The 21,085-nt window shown below is 35.3% G+C and overlaps 1 protein-coding gene across 8 annotated transcripts in view; it reads left to right on the top strand.

Annotated features, from left to right (window-relative positions):
• Positions 1-21,085, top strand: part of LOC128171010 (uncharacterized) — a 555,905-nt gene that overhangs the window by 182,893 nt on the left and 351,927 nt on the right. For 4 of the 8 annotated variants that reach the window (XR_008241979.1, XR_008241978.1, XR_008241980.1 and 1 more), the window contains exon 3: positions 5,136-5,238. The exons of 3 other annotated variants lie outside the window; for them this stretch is intronic. Coding sequence is in view for 1 of the 5 variants with exons in the window: in XM_052836775.1 (XP_052692735.1) it covers positions 19,317-21,057 (1,741 nt within the window). In the remaining 4 variants the exon portion in view is untranslated. Of the gene's footprint in view, positions 1-5,135; positions 5,239-18,974; positions 21,058-21,085 lie in introns of those variants that run through there. One more of the 8 variants, XM_052836775.1, reaches the window with a different exon arrangement.

Genomic DNA, 21,085 nt, shown 5'->3' with positions numbered 1-21,085 from the left:
TGTTCAAATTTATGTATTACACGTTACACTATGGATGGTAACAACAGGAGTCGCACCCTGATTAAGAAGCACCCCCCCCCCCCCCCCCCCATCAAACAAGTGATATTTTGTACGCGTATCACCCTGGCTGTTCTATGTAGTTTATTAGAAGGGGTCACATTTCAATCGGGGTCAGTTTTAAACGTCTGGGGGTCGTAAATCTACAAGTCTGGAATGATATCTACGGTAGAAGAAGGACTCTACTGACCCTGGGTCAGTCTACGTAAAACTTGAACCCACGGTCAATATTCTAAAGGGATCACTATTTGTCATTACATCGGCAAAAGAATAATAGACAAGCGATGTTCTGACTCCAAGGCCGTTTTTTATTATAATTCCACTTTAACAAAAGGAATTTATAGCAGAAAAATGAGACTAAGATTAAAAGTGAGCTCATCTAAGTTTGATGGACCCGGGCCATATCACAATGAGTCAAATACGTAAGTTAACAAGAGCCTGGTTGATTAAGCTGACGCTGTTTCTAGGCTCATCTACGTTTAATGGACCCGGGCCATATCACAATGAGTCAAATACGTAAGTTAACAAGAGCCTGGTTGATTAAGCTGACGCTGTTCCAAGCAGACAGCGACGTGGATCAACATTATTTCTTAGACCTTTACGGTTTACCTCCCTTGGCACATTACTTTCAATCAGTCATCGTGTATAGGGAAACACATGTCATTTCTCAGCTTCATTGTTAAAAAAACTACCGTAATTAGAAGACGAACACTTCTACAAGATTGACGCAATAAGTATTATATTTTCATCCCAGTTACCACGTGGTTTCTTTGTTATCTTTTTCAGAGAGACAGACATGTCAACATGCTAATGAACAACTTACAACATGTATACAATGATATAATGATATGATAATATATAAAGCGAAGGTAGACATTGACACGATATTACCCCCCCTTCCCGCCCTAAGTTCACGGTCAGGAGTGACCAGTGTCTAGGTCTATAAATGATGGCTGACTTACAGAACATCAGTAAAACTGACCTCTAAATAATTTCTGCACTTTACATAAAATCAATTAACCCATATTTTATTCAATGTTCCAAATCCCGTCGACTTTCAGCAGAGTTTATTAGTAATCTTATGCATTTCATGCGCAGATCAAAGCCAAGGTGCTCCATCCCTCCCTGGCGAATTCCCATAGTATAGTTACCGGAAATATAGCTCGGATCCCACGAATAAACACCCCCCCTTCCACCGAGAAATATTCGTTGTTCAGTGGGTTCATTTCTTTTGACCCCACAACCGCCAGTAGTGTCCTGTATTCCGTCGGATGGATCTCAGGGAATGTATTGTGACCTAAAAAATGATTATTTTAAAACAGTAGTAATGCCGCTTGTTGACTTGACATACATGTTGTCGGTGATACTAGTGATGCTAAATTCAAACTAATATTGATCATTCATCAAAAAGTTTAACTTAATTACTGAATACACAATACTGCAAGTACTCGTACATGTTTCCATAGCAAAATGCTCATGTAATAGTGCTACTTTATTTGTACAAACATGTATTCCATAGCAAAATACACGTGTAAATAATTCTACTTTATTCTTACGTGTATGCCATAGCAAAATACATGTGTAATAGTGCTACTTTACCCGTATATACAAAGTCATGTTTTCCATAGCAAAATACACTTATAAATAATTCTAGTTTACTCTTACGTGTATGCCATAGCAAAATACACGTGTAAATAATTCTTCTTAATTACTCTTACGTGTATGCCATAGCAAAATGCACGTGTAGTAGTGCTGCTTTACTCTTACATCTTACATGTATTCCATGACATGTGTAATGGTGCTAGTTCACCCCTGCGAATGTGCTCAGAATGTTTTCTTTATCGATGCTCAGTATGTAATAAATCAAGAGGTGCTCGAATGCAAGTTCACAATACTTCTCCGAGATTTGTTCTGTTCTGTGAAATTTCCAATGGAAGTGTTCGGATAATATTCTCAAAATACGTAAGAAAATATATAATGATATATGTCCATGTTCATCATCTAGCGGTTGTTTTGAAATAAACGATGATATTCTGAAGAGTGTTATCGTTCGTGTTCAACCACTCTACACGTGGTTGAAAATATAAATATTGGGTTGCTTGATAAAATCATAGCCATGTTTGATGTTATTGGTGTGCATAACCAAACTTTTTAAAAAATGAATTGGTGTTTGTTTTGAATTAAAACTTAGTATATCGAGCCAACTTTAAAGAACATTCTGCATAAAATAGTATAGAGAGAGCAAAGCATACGCTCGCGAGCGCTCGCTAAATTTTGTGTTGCGGGTTGAACACGCCTCTGTTATTGGAACAGATATATGGGTGATACATATGAGTGAGAGTCAGACAGAGATTTCAACAATAAAAGCGTAACCAGAGCATGTGAATTTGAATGGTTTCAAGTAATTTTATTTCATTTGTGTCTGTAAGAATTCTGTCATTATATTTTATATTTTACTTAATAAACAAGCAATAAGAGAGAGAGAGAGAGAGAGAGAGAGAGAGAGAGAGAGAGAGAGAGAGAGAGAGAGAGAGAGAGAGAGAGAGAGAGAGAGACGTAATGTGTATCAAGCTGAAGAGGTAAATAGTTTGAGTAATCTCCCTTTTTACACGGAGTCATGACATTGCAGTCAACATGTAGATGAATAACTTACATCTAGTATACAATGACACGTCATGCCACGTCAAGGGATGTCGGACACGGTCTTCCTTGACCAAGGCCCGTAGGATCGTTTTTGAGAGTAAGGAAGGAGGACAGACCCACAAACATTTATAGACAAGCAAAGCATTGTAACATCGTAGTCAGTATTACTGGTATTCTTTTATATTTACCCCTATCATTGTTGTCCCCCGCCGCAACGCGGAGCGGGGACATAGAAATGCCGGGCGTCCGTCCGTGGGTCCGTGGGTCTATGCGTCCGTGTGTCCGTGCGTCCATCCGTCACACTTTTTTGTAAGCGCTCTCATGCCTACAAATTTTGACGGATTTTCATTAAATGTGTACCAAATATTTATACCACTAATACTTTGGTCAAGTTCGAAAATCAGCATTGGTCGACACTTTTTGTTGGAGTTATGGGACTTTGACCACAATATTGACTCCGTTTTATCCAAAAATTGACCTTGTAAGCGCTCTCATGCCTACAAATTTTGACGGATTTTCATTAAATTTATACCAAATGTTTTTACCACTAATACCTTGGTCAAATACCTAAATCAGCCTTGGTCGATAGACTCGATACTAGTATACTGCTTGACCGGCGGGGGACCCTGGAATTCTATTTTTGTTTATATACGGGCTTACTTTTAAAGTGCCGGATTGGGAGGGGTTTCCATTGAATTTTTATCTTTTTTTTTTACTTATGTAGATCTAATAAAAGTTTCCGCTTAAAATAAAATGGGGTTGGTGGAGGGGGCAGACCCCCCCCCCATTCGATGCTACGTGCCTGTAAGCTTTGCTTGTTGAAGAGTATGCCGTGTCATTGTAGGCGCTGGCACGATGACGAGTACATTTTTTTACTTATGTAAATCTAATAAAAGTTTCCGCTTAAAATAAAATGGGGTGGGTGGAGGGGGCAGACCCCCCCCCCATTCGATGCTACGTGCCTGTAAGCTGTGCTTGTTGAAGAGTATGCCGTGTCATTGTAGGCGCTGGCACGATAATGACCCCCCCCCCCCTTTCCAAAGTGCAAAGACATGAGTGACCAGTATATAGGTCTATAAATGATGGCGTGATTCCAGTGTATGCTTATATATGATTTACAACATGTATACAATGATAAAGTATCGAAAGTGAGGGTCATTTCCAGCGCTGGCGAGATAAGGACCTCCCCCCCCCTCCCCCCCCCCCCCAAGCACAAAGTCAGGAGTTAACTGATTAAAGTACATCGTATTCCGCTTAAATGTATAAACAGTATCAGCGCTTTATTCTACGTATATAATGCAGTAAGCCTATTTTAATGGAATGTGTACAGATCAAGATATAACGCGTTAATTGTCAGTGACAGCTAGCAGAGAATCATTTTTTGTTCACACTATTCTCATTTTACTTTTAAAACAAATCATCATAAATTAAATTAAACATTGTAAGCACGGAATCAGCACCTTTGAACTACCTCCCCTTAAATTACCCCTTAGCCCACCTCCAACCCACCCAAACCCGGCAAACAAATACCTCCCCCCATTCAGAAAACAAATTCTAGTTTCGTGCATGCCTCTTGTTTTTAACACAAAATAGGCCAATTTATTCAATTATTTCATACTTTATCAAAGTGCGATAGAAATATATTGGTGATATGTTTCATCGAACCCCTTCTCGGTACCATATATTCAAACAGATTGATTGATTACACACGTTTATTAAATCTCCGTACCCTCTTTATCTTTCTATCAATGCTCTCTATGTGTGTGTATTATTTGTAAATTAGGAAAACGGTCTAGGGAAAAGAAACTCTTTTTTAAGATTATAAGATCCATTGCATAGTCTATCTATATCATGGCATGCGGGGATCTAACCCACCCCCTCCCCCCCGGAAAAATGAAAATTTAATAAATTATTGCAAAAATGTCTCGGACCCCCCCCCCCCCCCCCACGCAAACACAGTTTTCCTTTGGACCCCCCCCCCCTCCCTCCCTGGAAACAAGGTTTCAGGATCGGCGCATACATAGTAATTCTCGCAAATGATTTATTGTTTCTTTAATATCTATATATATAATGGCAATGGCGGTCAGATTTCTAATTTCATTCAATTTTACGTTTATTATTTGATTTGATTGAAGTGCATATATGCCGACTATTCATGACATTTTGCTTTAAGTGACTTCAGTTCAACAAGTGCGATGTTTGTGCTGCTGAAATAAACACGATTTCCGGTGAATTGATAAAACTTCTTAAACATTGTAAACAAGTCACAGAGTACATCTGCTTCTGGGAAGGAAGATAAAATATGAGAGGTCTTAAAAGTATCAAAACAAATTCTGTCTAATGTTACTTGGAAATATGTAGACATATAGGATTGGTTTAGAAGTCATCTGTGGCATGAGTTCCGTCTATGTATACATGGCTTTTTTGTGTTACAGAAGTAGATCCACCATCACACCCACTGTACAGAAATTCCTGGACTGGATCCACTTCAACCACTCCGTAAATTCCTGGATCCACCACATCTTCTTCTTCCACTAGGTTTGACATGTTCATATTATTCATGATGTCGTATTCAACCACAGCCCCCCCCCCTTCCCCGCAAACACATAAAAAAGTTCTCTTTGAGCATATACCGGTAAATAACTGAAATATAAATGAGATATGTTGATGATAAATACATTTATAAGTAAATATTCCAATAGCTTTTTATTTTTGAATGATTCATTTTCTGAGGCCAAACCGTGGGACCAAAACGACTTGAGGTCAAAACTATAGGATGCCGAAACGACAAGCATCACTGCGACGTATATCGAACAGACGATAGATCAGAGGCAGCAAAATTAAGGATATTTTTACCCATTTAGATCGATAATGGTTCCACGTGTAAGAAATGAAAGTACAGGTTTGTTCAAATGCTGTTTATATCGTACAATGGGGTCTACCTGTGGAATTAATTTTGCCAGCGAACACGGAACGGAAAGTCTCGAATTTTCTCCAAACCAACTGTGTACAAATGACTACCGGTAAGTTTTTATTTGTGTTTTACATATATACAGTGGATGAGAGGTAGAAAAAACAAACATGGTCATCAGGCTACATAATTCCTGTTACCTTTTGGCCAGTGTTCTTGTATTAAATCATTCTTGAAGTAAATTAATGTGTACTGGTGTCAGATGAAATTTTGTTAGGGGCCCCTAAAATTGTAAAAACTTTGGGGAGTTGTTTTATGTCAACAAACAATATGTAGCGGTACATGTAGATCTCAGTGATTTCAGAGTGACCAATCATCAGACAGAACCACTCTGCCCTGGACCCACTGGTGACCTTGGGTGACCCCCAGACCCGGCCAATGTGATTTTAGATCTCATTAGTCTAAAATATTACTACAATTCAATCTTTAAGTTGACAGACTAAATGTTTATGAAAATACATGAATCAATGTTGGCTTTCATTATACATGTTATATCCGGAGACAGTTTGAAAAAAAAAAATAATTACTAAATGTCCATTAAAGACATTATGGTATATATCTTTTAAATGGATATGAGGGCAGTAGTCATTATGTGAGTTTATGGGTAAGAACTGTTGCTCGAGAGCATAGGTCGAGGACATCAATTCCTTACCAAGGAACTGACACTATAACTATTGCCCTCATTCCCATCATTTTGAATGATGACTGATTTGTTAAACAAGGAAAAACATCCTTGTGGTAATGTCAGGGCTGGGATATTGTCTAATTATCTGCCCCTGGGGACTTTCAAATAACCAGGGTAGGGGGGATAGCCAATTATATGTCATAAGCCAGTTATTTATATCAATGTATAGTATATATCGTTTTGAAAGTTCCCATTTTACATATATTTGATAATTTGGTGTGAATTGTGTTTTGATAAAGTTATAGTCTGTTCTCTACCTGGGGTAAAGATAAACTGCATGTACATGTATTTTGAAATGTTTTACAGTGCTACCGTTGTGGCGAGCGCAGCAAGAATTACACATACCTTGCATCATTGTCAAGATAGTGTTATTTAGGTATCAACGGGCGTCAAAGAATTTGATTGCGAGAGAGAGAGAGAGAGAGAGAGAGAGAGAGAGAGAGAGAGAGAAGGGGGTCTCTGTTTGTAGGTGTGTAATTTCCGACTTTCAAATTTAATGGTTTGACCATATGCAGTATCTGCATCAATTTTTTTTAACTGTTCATTTTTCCCTTTATTCTTTTTTATTTAGTTCAAAATGTCTTACATGCATGCACAGTTAGCTTATTAAACTGATTGGATAAACATGACAGTAAAGTATGGCTTTTGCTAGTATATATTTCTATAATCTCTATATAAAAACAAATAAAAACAAATCATATTTCCGTGAGGCTGGTATCGCAGTCTATACTGATCAAGTTTGTTCACGCATGATGTAAAGATGTTTGATCCACCGCTAAGAGTACATGTTTAATGGTGAAAGTCAGAGATGGTGAGACAAAGAGAGTCAGAGTACATGATGGTCAGGAGAGAGAATTAGAGAAAGATAGAGAGAAAAAGAAAGTACATATTTTGAAGAGAGAGAGAAAGAGTACATGTTAAACAGTGAATGTTAGAGAGAGAGAGAAAGAGAGAGATAGAGAAAGAGAAGGTCAGAGATAGAGAGACAAAGAGAGCAAGAGTACATATTGCTCAGGAAAGGGAATTAAAGAAAGAAAGAGAGAAAAAGAAAAAAAAACATTTTGGAGAGAGAGCGAGTACATGAATATTTGCAGTTTTTGAAATGGAATTTGGTATACATGTTTATCATGATAATATCTAGGTCAAGTTCAATATTGGGTACGATCGAGCAATTTTCAACAGAGTTATGGCCCTCGAACAAAGAACAATTCCAGTTATTAGCTCACCTGGGTTTAAAGCTCAAGTGAGTTTTTCTGATCACTTTTTGTCCGGCGTCCGTCTGTCCATCTGTCTGGCTGTCTGTAAACTTTTTACATTTTTGACATCTTCTCCGGAACCACTTGGCCAATTTTAACTAAACTTGGCACAAAACATAATTGGGTAAAGGGGATTCAAGTTTGTTAAAATAAAGGGGCACACCCTATTTTGAGGGGAAATAATTAAGATTTATAGAAAATTTGAAGATATTTTTTTAAAAATTTACTTTTCAAAAACCAATAGGCCAGAAAAGCTGAAACTTGTGTGGAAGCATCCTCAGATAGTGTAGATCTAAGTTTGTTCAGATCATAGTCCCCGTAATAAGGTGGGGCCAGGATGGGGAGGTTTACGTTTTACATATAAATACAGAGTTAATTTTTGAAAATCTTCTACTAAAAACAATTAGGCCAGAAAAGCTGAAACTTGCATGGAAGTATCCTCAAATAGTGCAGATTCAAGTTTACTCAAATCATGGTCCCTGGGGGTAAGGTGGGGCCACAATAGAGGGGGAGGGGGACTTTTTACTTAGAAATATAAAGATAACTTTAATTTTAAATCTTCTACTCAGAACACGACTGGCCAGAAAAGATGTAACTTGTTTGAAGTATCATCAGGTAGGGTAGATTCAAGTTTGGTCAAATTATGATCCCTTGGGGTAGGGTAGGGGCACATTGGGGACCGGTTAAATCTTTACAAAGGAATACATTGTGAAAAATCTTTTTCTAAAAAGAAACATTTTCTTAGAAAAGGTGCAACATTAGTAAAAGCAACCTTAGATTGTGCACATTCAAATTTGTCAAAATCATATTTTTCAGGAGTAGGATGGAGCCACATGGGGTGAGGGGGGTCAAATTTTACAGAGGAAAACATTTTAAATTCACCAAAACTCAAATGTTATTATATATGGTTTTACTTATCTGCAAGCATTTTGACATATTTTTGATTTTTTATAATTGTTTAGACTTTGGCTTCTGGACAACTCTTGGGCTTGACAAGTTTGATGTAGGTGTATATCCCATTTGAATTAGATTTTCTTGAGAACTGTAATGCTCAATATGTAAAATGACTATACTGTCATTACTGTGACAAAAAGGGATACATGATGAACAGAATATCCAGGGAAACATGATTCTTTTTAATAAAAGTTCTGTTAGACTACATTGTTCATAATTTTTTTTGTATATTACTCTGTAAAGCTGATGTTATGTCGATTGTTGCTCAGGTGAGCATTGTGGCCCATGGGCCTCTTGTTTTGTAGTTTCTGCTCGTTTTCTTCACAGAGGATGAACATGTTGAAATGAAATTTGGTATACCGGTTTATTATGATAATATCTAGGTCAAATTCGATATTAAGTACGATTGATCAGTTTTCAACAGAATTATGGCCCTTGGACTTAAAAAATTCCCGTTATTTGCAGTTTCCGCTCATTTTCTTCACAGAGGATGATTTATATACATTGAAAAGAAATTAAGTATACAGGTTTATCATGATAATATCTAGTTCAAGTTTGATATTGGGTACGATCAAGCCATTTTGGACAGAGTTATGGCCCTTGGACATAGGAAAATTCCCTTCTTTTAGCTCACCGAGACGAAGTCAGGGGGAGCTTATGCTATACCCTCGGCGTCGGCGTCGGCGTACTGACCTGGTTAAAGTTTCTGTTGCAGGTCCTGTATCTAAGCTATTACTTGTCCTATCTTCACCAAACTTGCATGGATGATGCATCTGGACCTACTTATGGACTTGAAAGACTTGGATGCTGAATCTCAGTCCTAAATTTCAGATGCTGGAGGAGGTTAAGGTTGTTGGACCAGGCTAAAGTTTTTGTTGCAGGTGCCCTTTGATAGCAGTATCTAAGTTACTACTGGTCCGTACTTCACCAAACTTGCATGGATGGTGTGTCTTATGATACTGATGCACCAGACAGGCTTAAGTGCTGAATCTGAGCTATAGGTTTCGGATGCTGGAGGAGGTTAAGGTTTTTAGAGCAGGTTAAAGTTTTTGTTGCAGGTGCCCTTTGATAGCATTATCTAAGTAACTGCTGGTCCCTACTTCACCAAACTTGCATTGATGGTGTGTCTTTTGATAATGATGCACCAGGCAGGCTTGGGTGCTGAATCTGAGCTATAGGCTACAGATGCTGAAGGAGGTTAAGGTTTTTAGAGCTGGTTAAAGTTTTTGTTGCAGGTGCCCTCTAATGATTATATGTTAGTTACTACTTGTCCTAACTTCACCAGACTTCCATTGATGGTGCGTCTTATGATACTGATGCACCTGACAAGCTTGAATGCTGAGTCTGAGCCATAGGTTTCAGATGCTGGATATGGTTAAGTTTTTTGGAACAGGTCACATGTTTAATAGATAATAGTACTATTTCAAACTTACATAGTTGATTGAACTGTAATATGAATGAATCACAGAGGAAGCTTCAGATGCAGAGCTTTATCTACATTATCAAGGATGCTAAAAATATATCTTAGTTATTACAGGTCCTAAATTCACCAAACTTGAATGGATGGTGTGTCTTATGATACAGATGCACCTGACAGGCATGGATGTTGAACCTAAGCCAAAGGTTGCGGATGCTGGAGCACGTTAAGGTTTTATTTGCTAGTGCCCTCTGATGATGATATCTTAGTTATTACTGAACTGAACTTCACCAAACTTGCATGGAAATGCGTCTTATGTATACTGATGCACCTGACAGGCTTACATGCTGAATCTGAGCCATAGGTTTCGGATGCCGGATGAGGTTTAGTTTTTTTGGAACAGGTCACATGTTTTATAGATGATAGCTTGCATAGTTGATTTAACTATATTATAAATGAAACGCAGAGGTTGTTTCAGATGCAGAGCCAGATCTCCATTATCAAGGATGCTAAAGAAATTTACCTCACTCAAACCTGCTCGATAGATAGATGTGTTTGTTGATAAATGATATAACATGATTCCTATGATATAGTATTGTATGGAATGAAACAATATTGTTTAATATGATACAATATAATATCATATGTAATATTATAAAAAGTTATATGATATGATATGATATTGTATCAATTTTTTTGATATTTAATGTTATGATATTGTATCATGATCATATCGTTATGTACAGTATTGCATATTTTATACAATATTGTATAATACTATGTTGTATTATTAATATATTATTTTATCACATGATACTGTTACATAAGATATTGCAAAATATAATATTGTATCCTATGATACAATATTGTATAATCTATAATATTGTATCATACGATATTGTATAGTATGATAGTAGTTTCTGTTATATAGAATTATATCACATGAAATTGTATAATATGATACTGTAATATTATATTATATCGTATCATACGATATTGTATAATATGATATTGGTTTATAATATGATATATTATCACATTACATGAAATTGTATTGTATTATATTGCAAAATATATTATTGTATCATATGATACAATATGTATAATATAATATTGTATTTTATGATATTTTACTTTATTACATAATATTGTATCATTTGATATGATACAATGTTGTATCAAATTATATTGTATCATATGATACTCTTACTTATTAGGTTAGTTACTGACTCACTACGGAAATATATTGGGTTGATCAATCTCATAGATGGCGAGGCGAAGCCGAGCCGTCTATGAGATTGATCAACCCAATATATTTCCATAGTGAGTCAGCAACTAACCTTATAAGTGGTTTGTGTTCCCGAGGACTATCAAGCGACATATTTATTCACAAATAGCGATGATCTACGTAAAGTCATGTACAAGATGCCTAACATCTCGTCCAATTTAACTCATTTAAACTCTTCAAAATTTTCAATCTAACCTTTCAAATATTCTTTAAAAATCCTTGCTCCACCCATGTTTACTTACAGTGTTTTGTTCCTATTCAATTTTAAATGTTTTCTCCCTTTCCTCTGCAGAGATTTGAGCAAATTTTGACGCTGCCATTTTGTTCTGCCCCAGACAAAACAATGTGACGTCAACTACTCTAATTTTAAAGAATTTCAAAGGGCAACTACTCCAAATACCTTAAGAACTTTCGGCATGCGGTTTATGTATTAAATACTATGAAATGTCGAAATGAGTAAGCGAAGCGTCGACCAATGACGGCCATATTGCCTAATATTATTTTTCACAGAACAAATATAGAGATATATGAGGCAATCATGTGCTACGTTTAAACCAATGAAAATGTGAAATTTCGGTCTAAGGGAAAACAAAATATCATATTATGATTCAAAAATGATACAGTATCATACAATATCATACCATATTCTACAATATAATATCATATGTTTCAATGTTATGATGTATTATGTAATATGATATTGTAATATAATACTATATTGTTTTATATATTATGATATTGTATTATGTGATCAAATACAATAACGTTAACACAATGCAATGTCATATCATACGTTACAATATCATATCTCATCATTGTTTATTATGGTATTTTATTGTATTATATGATATATATTGTATGTATGATAGGATGCAATATTTTATTTTATATTATTGTATTGATTAATATATGAACATATGATTATAATACAATTTCTTAACAGATGATATACGATATTGCGTCAAAACAGAATCCATGAATATCCAAGATCATAAACTATGATTTTCATTTAATATGATAAAGATGGTCTCATAAAGGTGAAGTCACATAAGGGTGATGTCTCGTCTCGGTGAGCTCTGTTATCTGTGATTACCTATGTGTGTAGTTTCTGTTCATTTTCTTTGTGGATGTTTCCAAGGGAGGGGGCATTAATTAAATTTAGTATACATGTTTATCATGAAAAATCTAGGTCATGTTCGATATTGGGTACAAAAGAGCAATTTTTGACAGAGCAAGGCTCTTGGACATAGAACAATTCCAGTACTAGTTATTTGGAGTTCCCGCTCATTTTTTTTTTCACAGAGGGTAAACCGTTTCCATAGTAATCAAGGCTTAAGATGGAAAAATAGCAAAACCTACCTACTTTGAAGCCATATTAGAAGATTTTGCCCAAAGACATAAAACAGCCTTTGTCCTATTTTCAATTATTTTATCATATCAGAAAATTGATGGAGAAACCAATATTTTAAAATGTTACCATTGAAACTGTAACAACATTTTGAAATCAGTTTTTTTTTTGATTTTTCAATATGCTGAAATGGGAAACTGTTCAATTTTTACATCCATATCAATGTCAATGCTATATATACTTTCTTATGAAAATTGACATCCGTTGCTATGGCAATAAGGCAAACAAAAAAAGGATTGACCGGAAATCGGAGATTTCACTTTATTAACTCATCTTCACAGTATTAGCTTGTCTTTAACATAGCATTTTAGATATGTGTATTGATTTTGCTCTGCATCAATCTCGTAAACTTATTAAAAAAAGACAATAGGTTTTGAAACTTGAACATATATTAAGAAAATAACAGTATAATAGTTTGAGGTCTCTTTACAGGTTACTTGTGTATCAATAAAGAGTGGACTGATGGAGCAAAGAAAGAGTTTATGTGGTATAGTATTCATGTAATATCACTGTGCTTGTGTAGCTATATAGTATTCATGTAATATCACTATGTTTGTGGAGCTATACTTTGTATTTTTAGGTCACCTGAGTTATTCAGGAGACCAATTGCTATCACAAGTTCGTTGTCGTGTATCATTCATAGACATTTTAGTATACATCTCTTAAATGGGTATGAGGGCAGTAGTCATTGTCTTATTCCTGGGGTAAGAACTGTTGTTCATATTTATATTTCACAATTGAAAAGTTTTGCATCAAATCATGTGAGTATAAAATAATGAATGCCAAATGTTAATCATAGACTTTTAGTTCCATTTCGTTACATCTGTTCATTAAAAAAGCAAGATTTTGAAATCCATAGTATTTAGGTTGAACTTAAGGACAATATCATCTTAAATGTATATGTAAATACATTCATGAATCAATGTTTACCTTTATTACTTATCTGAGTTTGAAAAAATGGAAATTATTATGATATTCATAATTGTCACTGAAATATTTATCTAAAATATACCAGTATGTAATATTTTGTGGTCTCTTTACAGGTTCATGGTGTAATGGGATGCAGTAAACTAATTGACTAAAGAAAGAATATATGTGGTATAGTAGTCATGTATTGTTACTATTATCATGTAGCTAAACTCTGTACTTTTAGGTCACCTGAGTCATTCAGGAGACCCATTGCTATCACAAGTTCGTTGTCGCGTGTCATTCATAGTCATTATAGTATTCATCTTTTAAATGGGTATGAGGGCAGTAGTCATTGTGTTAGTTCTGGGGTAAGAACTGTTGCCCGAGAGCATAGGTAGAGGACTGCATCAATTTCGTACCAAGGAACTGACAATATAACTATTTCCCTCATCCCCATTGGATGATTGATTTGAAACAAGAAAAACATATCCTTGTGGTAATGTCAGGGCTGGGATATTGTCCAATTATCTTCCTGAATCAGCCAGGACAAGGGGAATAGCCAATCATATGTCATAAGCCAGTACTTAATATTAATGACCTCATATATAATTTGAAAAATTCCCATCTTAAATATATTAAAGAAGTAAGAGACAGCGGAGCAAGAGTACAAGAGTTATGAGAGAGAGAGAGAGAGAGAGAGAGAGAGAGAGAGAGAGAGAGAGAGAGAGAGAGAGAGAGAGAGAGAGAGAGAGAGAGAGAGAGAGAGAGAAAGAGAGAGAGAGAGAGAGAGAGAGTTCATGTTAGTGAGACAGAGCAAGAGTTCATAAACATGTTGCAAGAAAAGGGAATTGTCGTAAAATGATTAAAGAGAGAGAGAGAGATTAATGAAGAATGTCATGAAAGGGAATTAGAAAAAGAAAGAGAACAAGAAAGTACATATTTTGGAGAGAGAGAGAGAGAGAGAGAGAGAGAGAAAGAGCAAGAGAACATGCTAAACAGTGAATGTTAGAGAAAGAGAGAGAGTATGTTAAATGAAGAATATCAGAGATGTGGAGAGACAAAGAGAGCAAGAGTACATGTTGATCAGAAAATTGAAGGAGAGATAGAGAGAGAAACAAAGATAAAGTACATATATAGAAGAGAGATAGAGAGAGAACATAAGTCTGCATGAGAGATAAATATTTACATTTTCAACAGTCTTTGTCTGTGATAACATTACGAATCATTTTTGAACCCTAAAACCCAATAACTTCATAAGACGTGAGTGCGGAATATAGGCGGGTCATTATCAAAATATGCAGCCTTTTGTGTCAGTGTCAATTTAAAGGGGGAAAAATAATGTTCTGGGGAATATATACAGTTCTATTGGATTTTAGAAAATTAAACCTATATTGTTGAACAAATAAATCGACAATTTTACTGCTTAATATATAAAAAAAAATTTATTTGTTATGAGATTTCAGTGAATTTATATTGTCATTAAATTCTTCCAACGTCTTTAACCTACAATATCTTCAATACTATTGATGTTTTATTCCAAAAATCACCGTTAATTTCCAAAACAACATTCATATTTTAATTTCTGCTATGCTCCTTAACAAGTTCTCTTTTAAAAACGAGATATATGCTTGTACAAATTTTTTTTGTCATTGGTGTTACAAGGCAAATTATATAAAAATATCTTAAAATACATCAAGTAAATAATATTGTACTACAGTTGGAATCCCCCAGATCATAGTGACATCATTCCCTGATACTAAAAAGATAAATGAATCAGTGATGACATCATTGTGATAGAAAATATGGCAGAAAATGTTAGTATGCTCCGAAAAATACAATGTAAACTGTGTCAGTGGGATAACGTGCTATTTAAGGTTTTCTATTATGAAAGAACAAAAAAGTTTTTCACATAAATGATGAATGTTTATCACAATATAACATAGGCTATGTAGCTTTGTGTAGTATATGTTCTCTTGGGTCATACTGCTACATTTACTATGGATACATCAGTGGTATAACGGTCAGTGGTGTAACCAAAAATTGTTGTTACACCACTGAAAAAACTGTTACACCACTTGACATTATTTAATTATTTTACTTTTTCTTCCATTTCATTTATATTTTGAGCATTTTGAACAATTGTTATTTATCAATTTTACAAGTTAGACACTGTCACAATAAAGAAAGCTTGACTATTTAATTGCAATTGTGTTTTCTTAATCTGGAAAATGAGACCTGTTACACCATTGACATTATTTGAAACACCATTGACATTTTGTATGCTCTAATATGTTTTACTCATTTAAATACTTGATTAAACGATAAAAGTAAAAACAAATTTATTCTAATAAAGAAATGGAATTATCCACATTTTATTTTTATTAAAAAATCAAACTTTTTAATGACTTATAGTGTATTATAAGATATGTTATTCCACTGACATTTCACATTCCCTATTATGTTATACTAAAATCTTTCAAATGCTTAAAGGTAACAAATGCTAGCTGAGCTTCAACAAACATATATAGACAAAGAGGAAGTGTATATGCGTTGTATGCATTGATTTTGGAGAAAATTGGAGAAAATTCAATTTTATTGTCCAAAATGTATGATTGATATGAGCTGGTATAGAATTGACAATGTTGTTTGTGAGATTGATGAGGCAAAGAAAGTTCGAACTCGGTACAAGGTGGATAAAAGTGTGTGGATGCCAATAGTAAAAAAATATTACATCAAATAATGAGTGATTTAATGTAAAATACATATACATGCAATTTTTCTGTTAGTGGTGTAACACTGATTATAAGTGGTGTAACAGTGTGTCTATCTTCAGATTATGAAAGAAAGAGGCACGAAAACTTTTATTTAAGATCAAATTTATCACTTTTTAAATGCAATCAAAAAAAAAGAAATTAGTTTATTTTACAAAATTTAACACGCTTATCTCTTATTCATTATCGCTAGGTCAGTGGTGTAACTTTAATGTCAGTGGTAAAAGATAATAATCAGTGGTGTAACATGTACATTTTTCTCCAAATAAAATTAACTGACAATAATACATGTATATTTGAAAACACCAGTGCATTTATAGTAATATCTTTTTTATGCTCCATTGAAAGAAAAATCCAGTTGTGTTCTTTTTAATGCTCAAATTAAAAATTTGTTGAGTAACATCAAGACTTTGTCTCAAATGTTATGTTGGTCACTATGTAAATGTGTCAAATATTTTCTGTTATCTAATTCTAATAACTTTAAATGAAGTTTGTTGATATAAACTTTATGTCCATCATTTTAAAAGAATTATTTCATTTTATTTAAGAATTTTTTCCTATATTATATACCTGCTACACCACTGACAAAATGTTCACAGTTCATTAAATTTCAGTCTAATTATCATCCAAATGGTAGATTCCAATGTTTGCACATTTTTAGATGTTATACTTCATTGTTTGTTAAATCTGTTTTTTGCAATCAAACTAATTTTTTCAGCAAAATTTTTTTTTCATGTTTTTCATTTTTCAAAAGTCTGCATATTTTGATAATGACCCAGGCGTGTCTTATAGCATAACCGAAAGACGGTATTGACTGCGCCAAGCAGTAATACATAGCATGTGCTACACGGAAAAAATAGTGGTTTTAAATGATGCTGTTTTAAAGTGTACACATTGGAAATAATGTAAATATAACTAATAAGGAATAATTCTTTGAATATTATGAGGTGATAGATTTCTGTGTCTATTTAAGGAATAAGGAATCATTCTTCTAGTATTATGAGGTGATAATTTTTGTCGGAGCGTGGTCAAATCTATCATACAGCCCTTCGGGCTTTATTGGATTTAACTACCCCCGACCGAAATTATCACCTCATAATACTAGAAGAATGATTCCTTATTCCTTAAATAGACACAGAAAGTATTTCCGTATCAGCGAAAATAGTAAATGTCTGAGAGAGAGAGAGAGAGAGAGAGAGAGAGAGAGAGAGAGAATATGTACATAGTAAATGTCTGAGAGAGAGGGAGAGTGTTTAATGAAGAACGTCTTAGAGAGACAAAGAGAGCAAGAGTACATGTTGCTCACAAAAGGGAATGAGGAAGAGGAAGTACATATTTCAGAGAGAGAGAGAGAGAGAGAGAGAGAGAGAGAGAGAGAGAGAGAGAGAGAGACTAAACGGAAAAGCTCATGTTTATCAGAGGGAGAGAGAGAATAAGTGTGTAACAAAGAGAAATATTTACCTTCTACTGTGGTTTTCCATTAAATTCCGTGATGTTTAAATGCCTCTAAATGCAACACCTATTCACTGCGTATGAATTTACGAGTAATTTACATAAGTAGTTCTCAAACAGGGATTTCTATTTTATCAGTTAAAAAATGCATTTCATGATGTTGTCAAAACACCATGTTTTATAATTATTCAACAAAAAAATTGACTTTATTGTTAAAAGCAACATTTCAAGAGTTATTTATCATGGGTTATTTTTTCATGCTCGTCGATCTCATATCAACAGTTTATGTGAAAACCAGTTTAAACCAGTTTTACAAAACAGCTGTTATTGCTGTTACTTATTCACTCCCTCCGTGATCCGACTTTATATCGATTTATTTGAGTAAACAATTGATTTCTTCAGTACGAGACTGTAAATATAAGCGTTAAATGATTTATTTTTGACTAATGACGGCAGTTATTGACACGACGACGTCAAAAATAAATTATTCAATGCTAATGACGGCAGTTATTGACACGACGACGTCAAAAATAAATTATTCAATGCTATAAGAGAGTATATGTGAGAGGAAAAGAGAAAGCACAGAGAGAGAGAGAGAGAGAGAGAGAGAGAGAGAGAGAGAGAGAGAGAGAGTATTTAATGAAGAATGTCAGAACATGTTGCTCAGAAAAGTGAATGTGAGAGGGAAAAAGAAAATACATATTCCAGAGAGAGAGAGGAATGTACATCTGCAGTAGAGAGAAATAGACACAGAAAGCTGGGAAAGACTGGTAAAAAGAGTAAGGGAGGATGAAAGAGAGAAAGAATAAATACATATTTTGGAGAGAGAGAGAGAGGGTGCGATAGAGACAAAAAGCAAAAGAACATGTTTAGCAGAAATAGAGAGAATGATGGTATAACAAAAAGAGAGTACATGTGTAGGAGTAAATGTTTTGCAGAGAAAGTTTGAGAGAGAGAAAGAGAGCAAGCACAAATAGAGAGAGAGAGAGTGAGAGAGAGTCAATTTAAAGAAGAACCTCACAACATGTTGCTCAGAAAAGTGATTGAAAGAGAAGAAGATAAAGTACATATTTGAGAGAGAGATGAGAGAGAAAGAAAGAGAGAGAGAGCATGATAACAGTGAATGAGAGACAGAGAGAAAGAGAAAGAAAGAAATTATTCTTAGCACTGAATGTATGGTACAGACAGAGAAAGGAGAGGGGGAAAGTATTCACCAATGTTTAGCAGAGAATGTCAGAGAGAGTTTTTGGAGTTAAAAAATTATCTACTGGTTGAGTGTTTTTGTTATCTGATAATAGTATGCCATCATTTATCTATAAATGGAAAATATATTTTTATTTTAAAATAAAATCTGTTTTAAATTAGGTATTCCTTACACACAAAATTTTATATTATATAAATCCATTATATCATTAAATAGTTTTTAAGGAATCTGGGTGGCATAATTCTAAAACACTTTATTTTTATTCAACAGGTTGTGATTCAAAGACATAGACCGCCATATAATGGACACAGCAAGCTCCAAGTATAGTACACATAAGTGTTCTAAGTGTCCGGGGGACACAGAGTACTACTGTGTATCGTGTCCATGTGATCTGTGTCCCCATTGTAAAGAGAACCATGTAAAAAATCTCCAAACAATAGACCATGATGTTGTGTCACACCAAGATAAAATCAACTACATCCCAACACAAGAGATCTGTGTGAGACATCCTAGCCATGTTTATACAAAGTACTGTGAACCTTGTGAACTCCCTGTCTGTTTCCATTGCACACAGCATAAAGAACACAGGACACTAGATATTAGAACATTTTATAAAACAAAGCAACAACAACACAGAGGAACCATTCACACCATCAGAAGTGAGGCTCTCTTTTACAGACCTGTTCTCCTGACAGGAATCAAAACTGATTTCAAAACCTGTCATACAGAATTCTCCCTCTATCAATCAGAGATGTTAACAAAGGCCCAGACACTGAAGCATCTGATTAACAAAGTGAGAAAAGATTTCATGTACAATGTGTTTTGTGACTTTGATTTCAAACACAGATGTTTAAAACAGATGATAGAAATGAGCAGACATATTGTCAGCCTTCAGGAATATGAACTCAGATATGTACAGCCAGAATTCACATTCAGTGCTCTACTACTCCTATCCTTCACAAAGACAGCCCTCCCCCAGATACATCTTACACTCCATACCAGCCAGCTCTCCATGACTGAGTCACTCAACAAGGAGGATGTGATGGAGTCACTGAGTGCAATCCAAATCACAGAGAGAAGAAACCGACGCGTAGGAAACCAGTGTCTGCTGAAACTGACGTCTGGTGCTGAGTTCCATCAATCTCTCACACTGACAGGTGTTGATGGTCGTTGTGATCACATTTCCTGTGTGACATCAGACCGGGTCTGGGTCAGTTATGATAAAAACAAACTCATGTTGACAGACACAACAGGTGTCCCTCTACATCGTGTGAAGGATTTATGTAATGGTTTATATGGTGGTAATGGATTACACGCAGTGAACAGTGAGAGTGAACTGATTTATATAGATAGGAATTCTAACATCAACAAACTGTCAAAGGATATGAAAACAACCACCACATTTATAGAGAGAACAGACTCTACATGGAGACCACAGTGTGTGTACTGGTCCTCGTCCACTGGGGATCTACTGGTCGCGATGTATGAAGAGGAGCCAAGCGATGATTCAGACAGTACAGATGATTCAGACTTTTCAGAAGATACAAATGATGTAGAGTTTACAACGACAAAGACAGGCAAGGTAACCCGGTACAACCAGAGTGGACAACTCATACAAACCATAAAGAAAGACAACACAGGACGGGGACTGTATTGTGGACCTCAGTATATAACAGAGAACAACAATGGGGATGTCGTGGTGTCTGACTATAGCGTTCCGTCTGGTGCTGTAGTGGTGACAGAGCGTGGAGGAAGACATCGTTTCTCCTACACAGGATCTCCATCAGGATCACGACTACAGCCACATGGAATCTGTACTGACGCGATGTCACACATTCTGGTGTGTGATGTTAGTACCAAAACAGTACAGATGTTAGACAGGGACGGTCAGTTCGTGTCACATCTACTGATAAGACCATCAGGGATATTCTATTCATGGAGCCTGAGTTATGATGTCAACACTCACCGTCTCTGGGTCGGATCACGGGACAACAACACGGTGGTTATATACAGGTATATCACCAGACAGGACGCTCTGACAGGTAAGTTTGAGTCATTATCATTGTACAT

The sequence above is a fragment of the Crassostrea angulata genome, chromosome 2 (assembly GCF_025612915.1).
Source record: "Crassostrea angulata isolate pt1a10 chromosome 2, ASM2561291v2, whole genome shotgun sequence".
Lineage (NCBI taxonomy): Eukaryota > Metazoa > Mollusca > Bivalvia > Ostreida > Ostreidae > Magallana > Magallana angulata.
The sequence above is the reverse complement of the archived record's forward strand: the minus strand, read 5'-3'. Positions and strand labels throughout refer to the sequence as shown.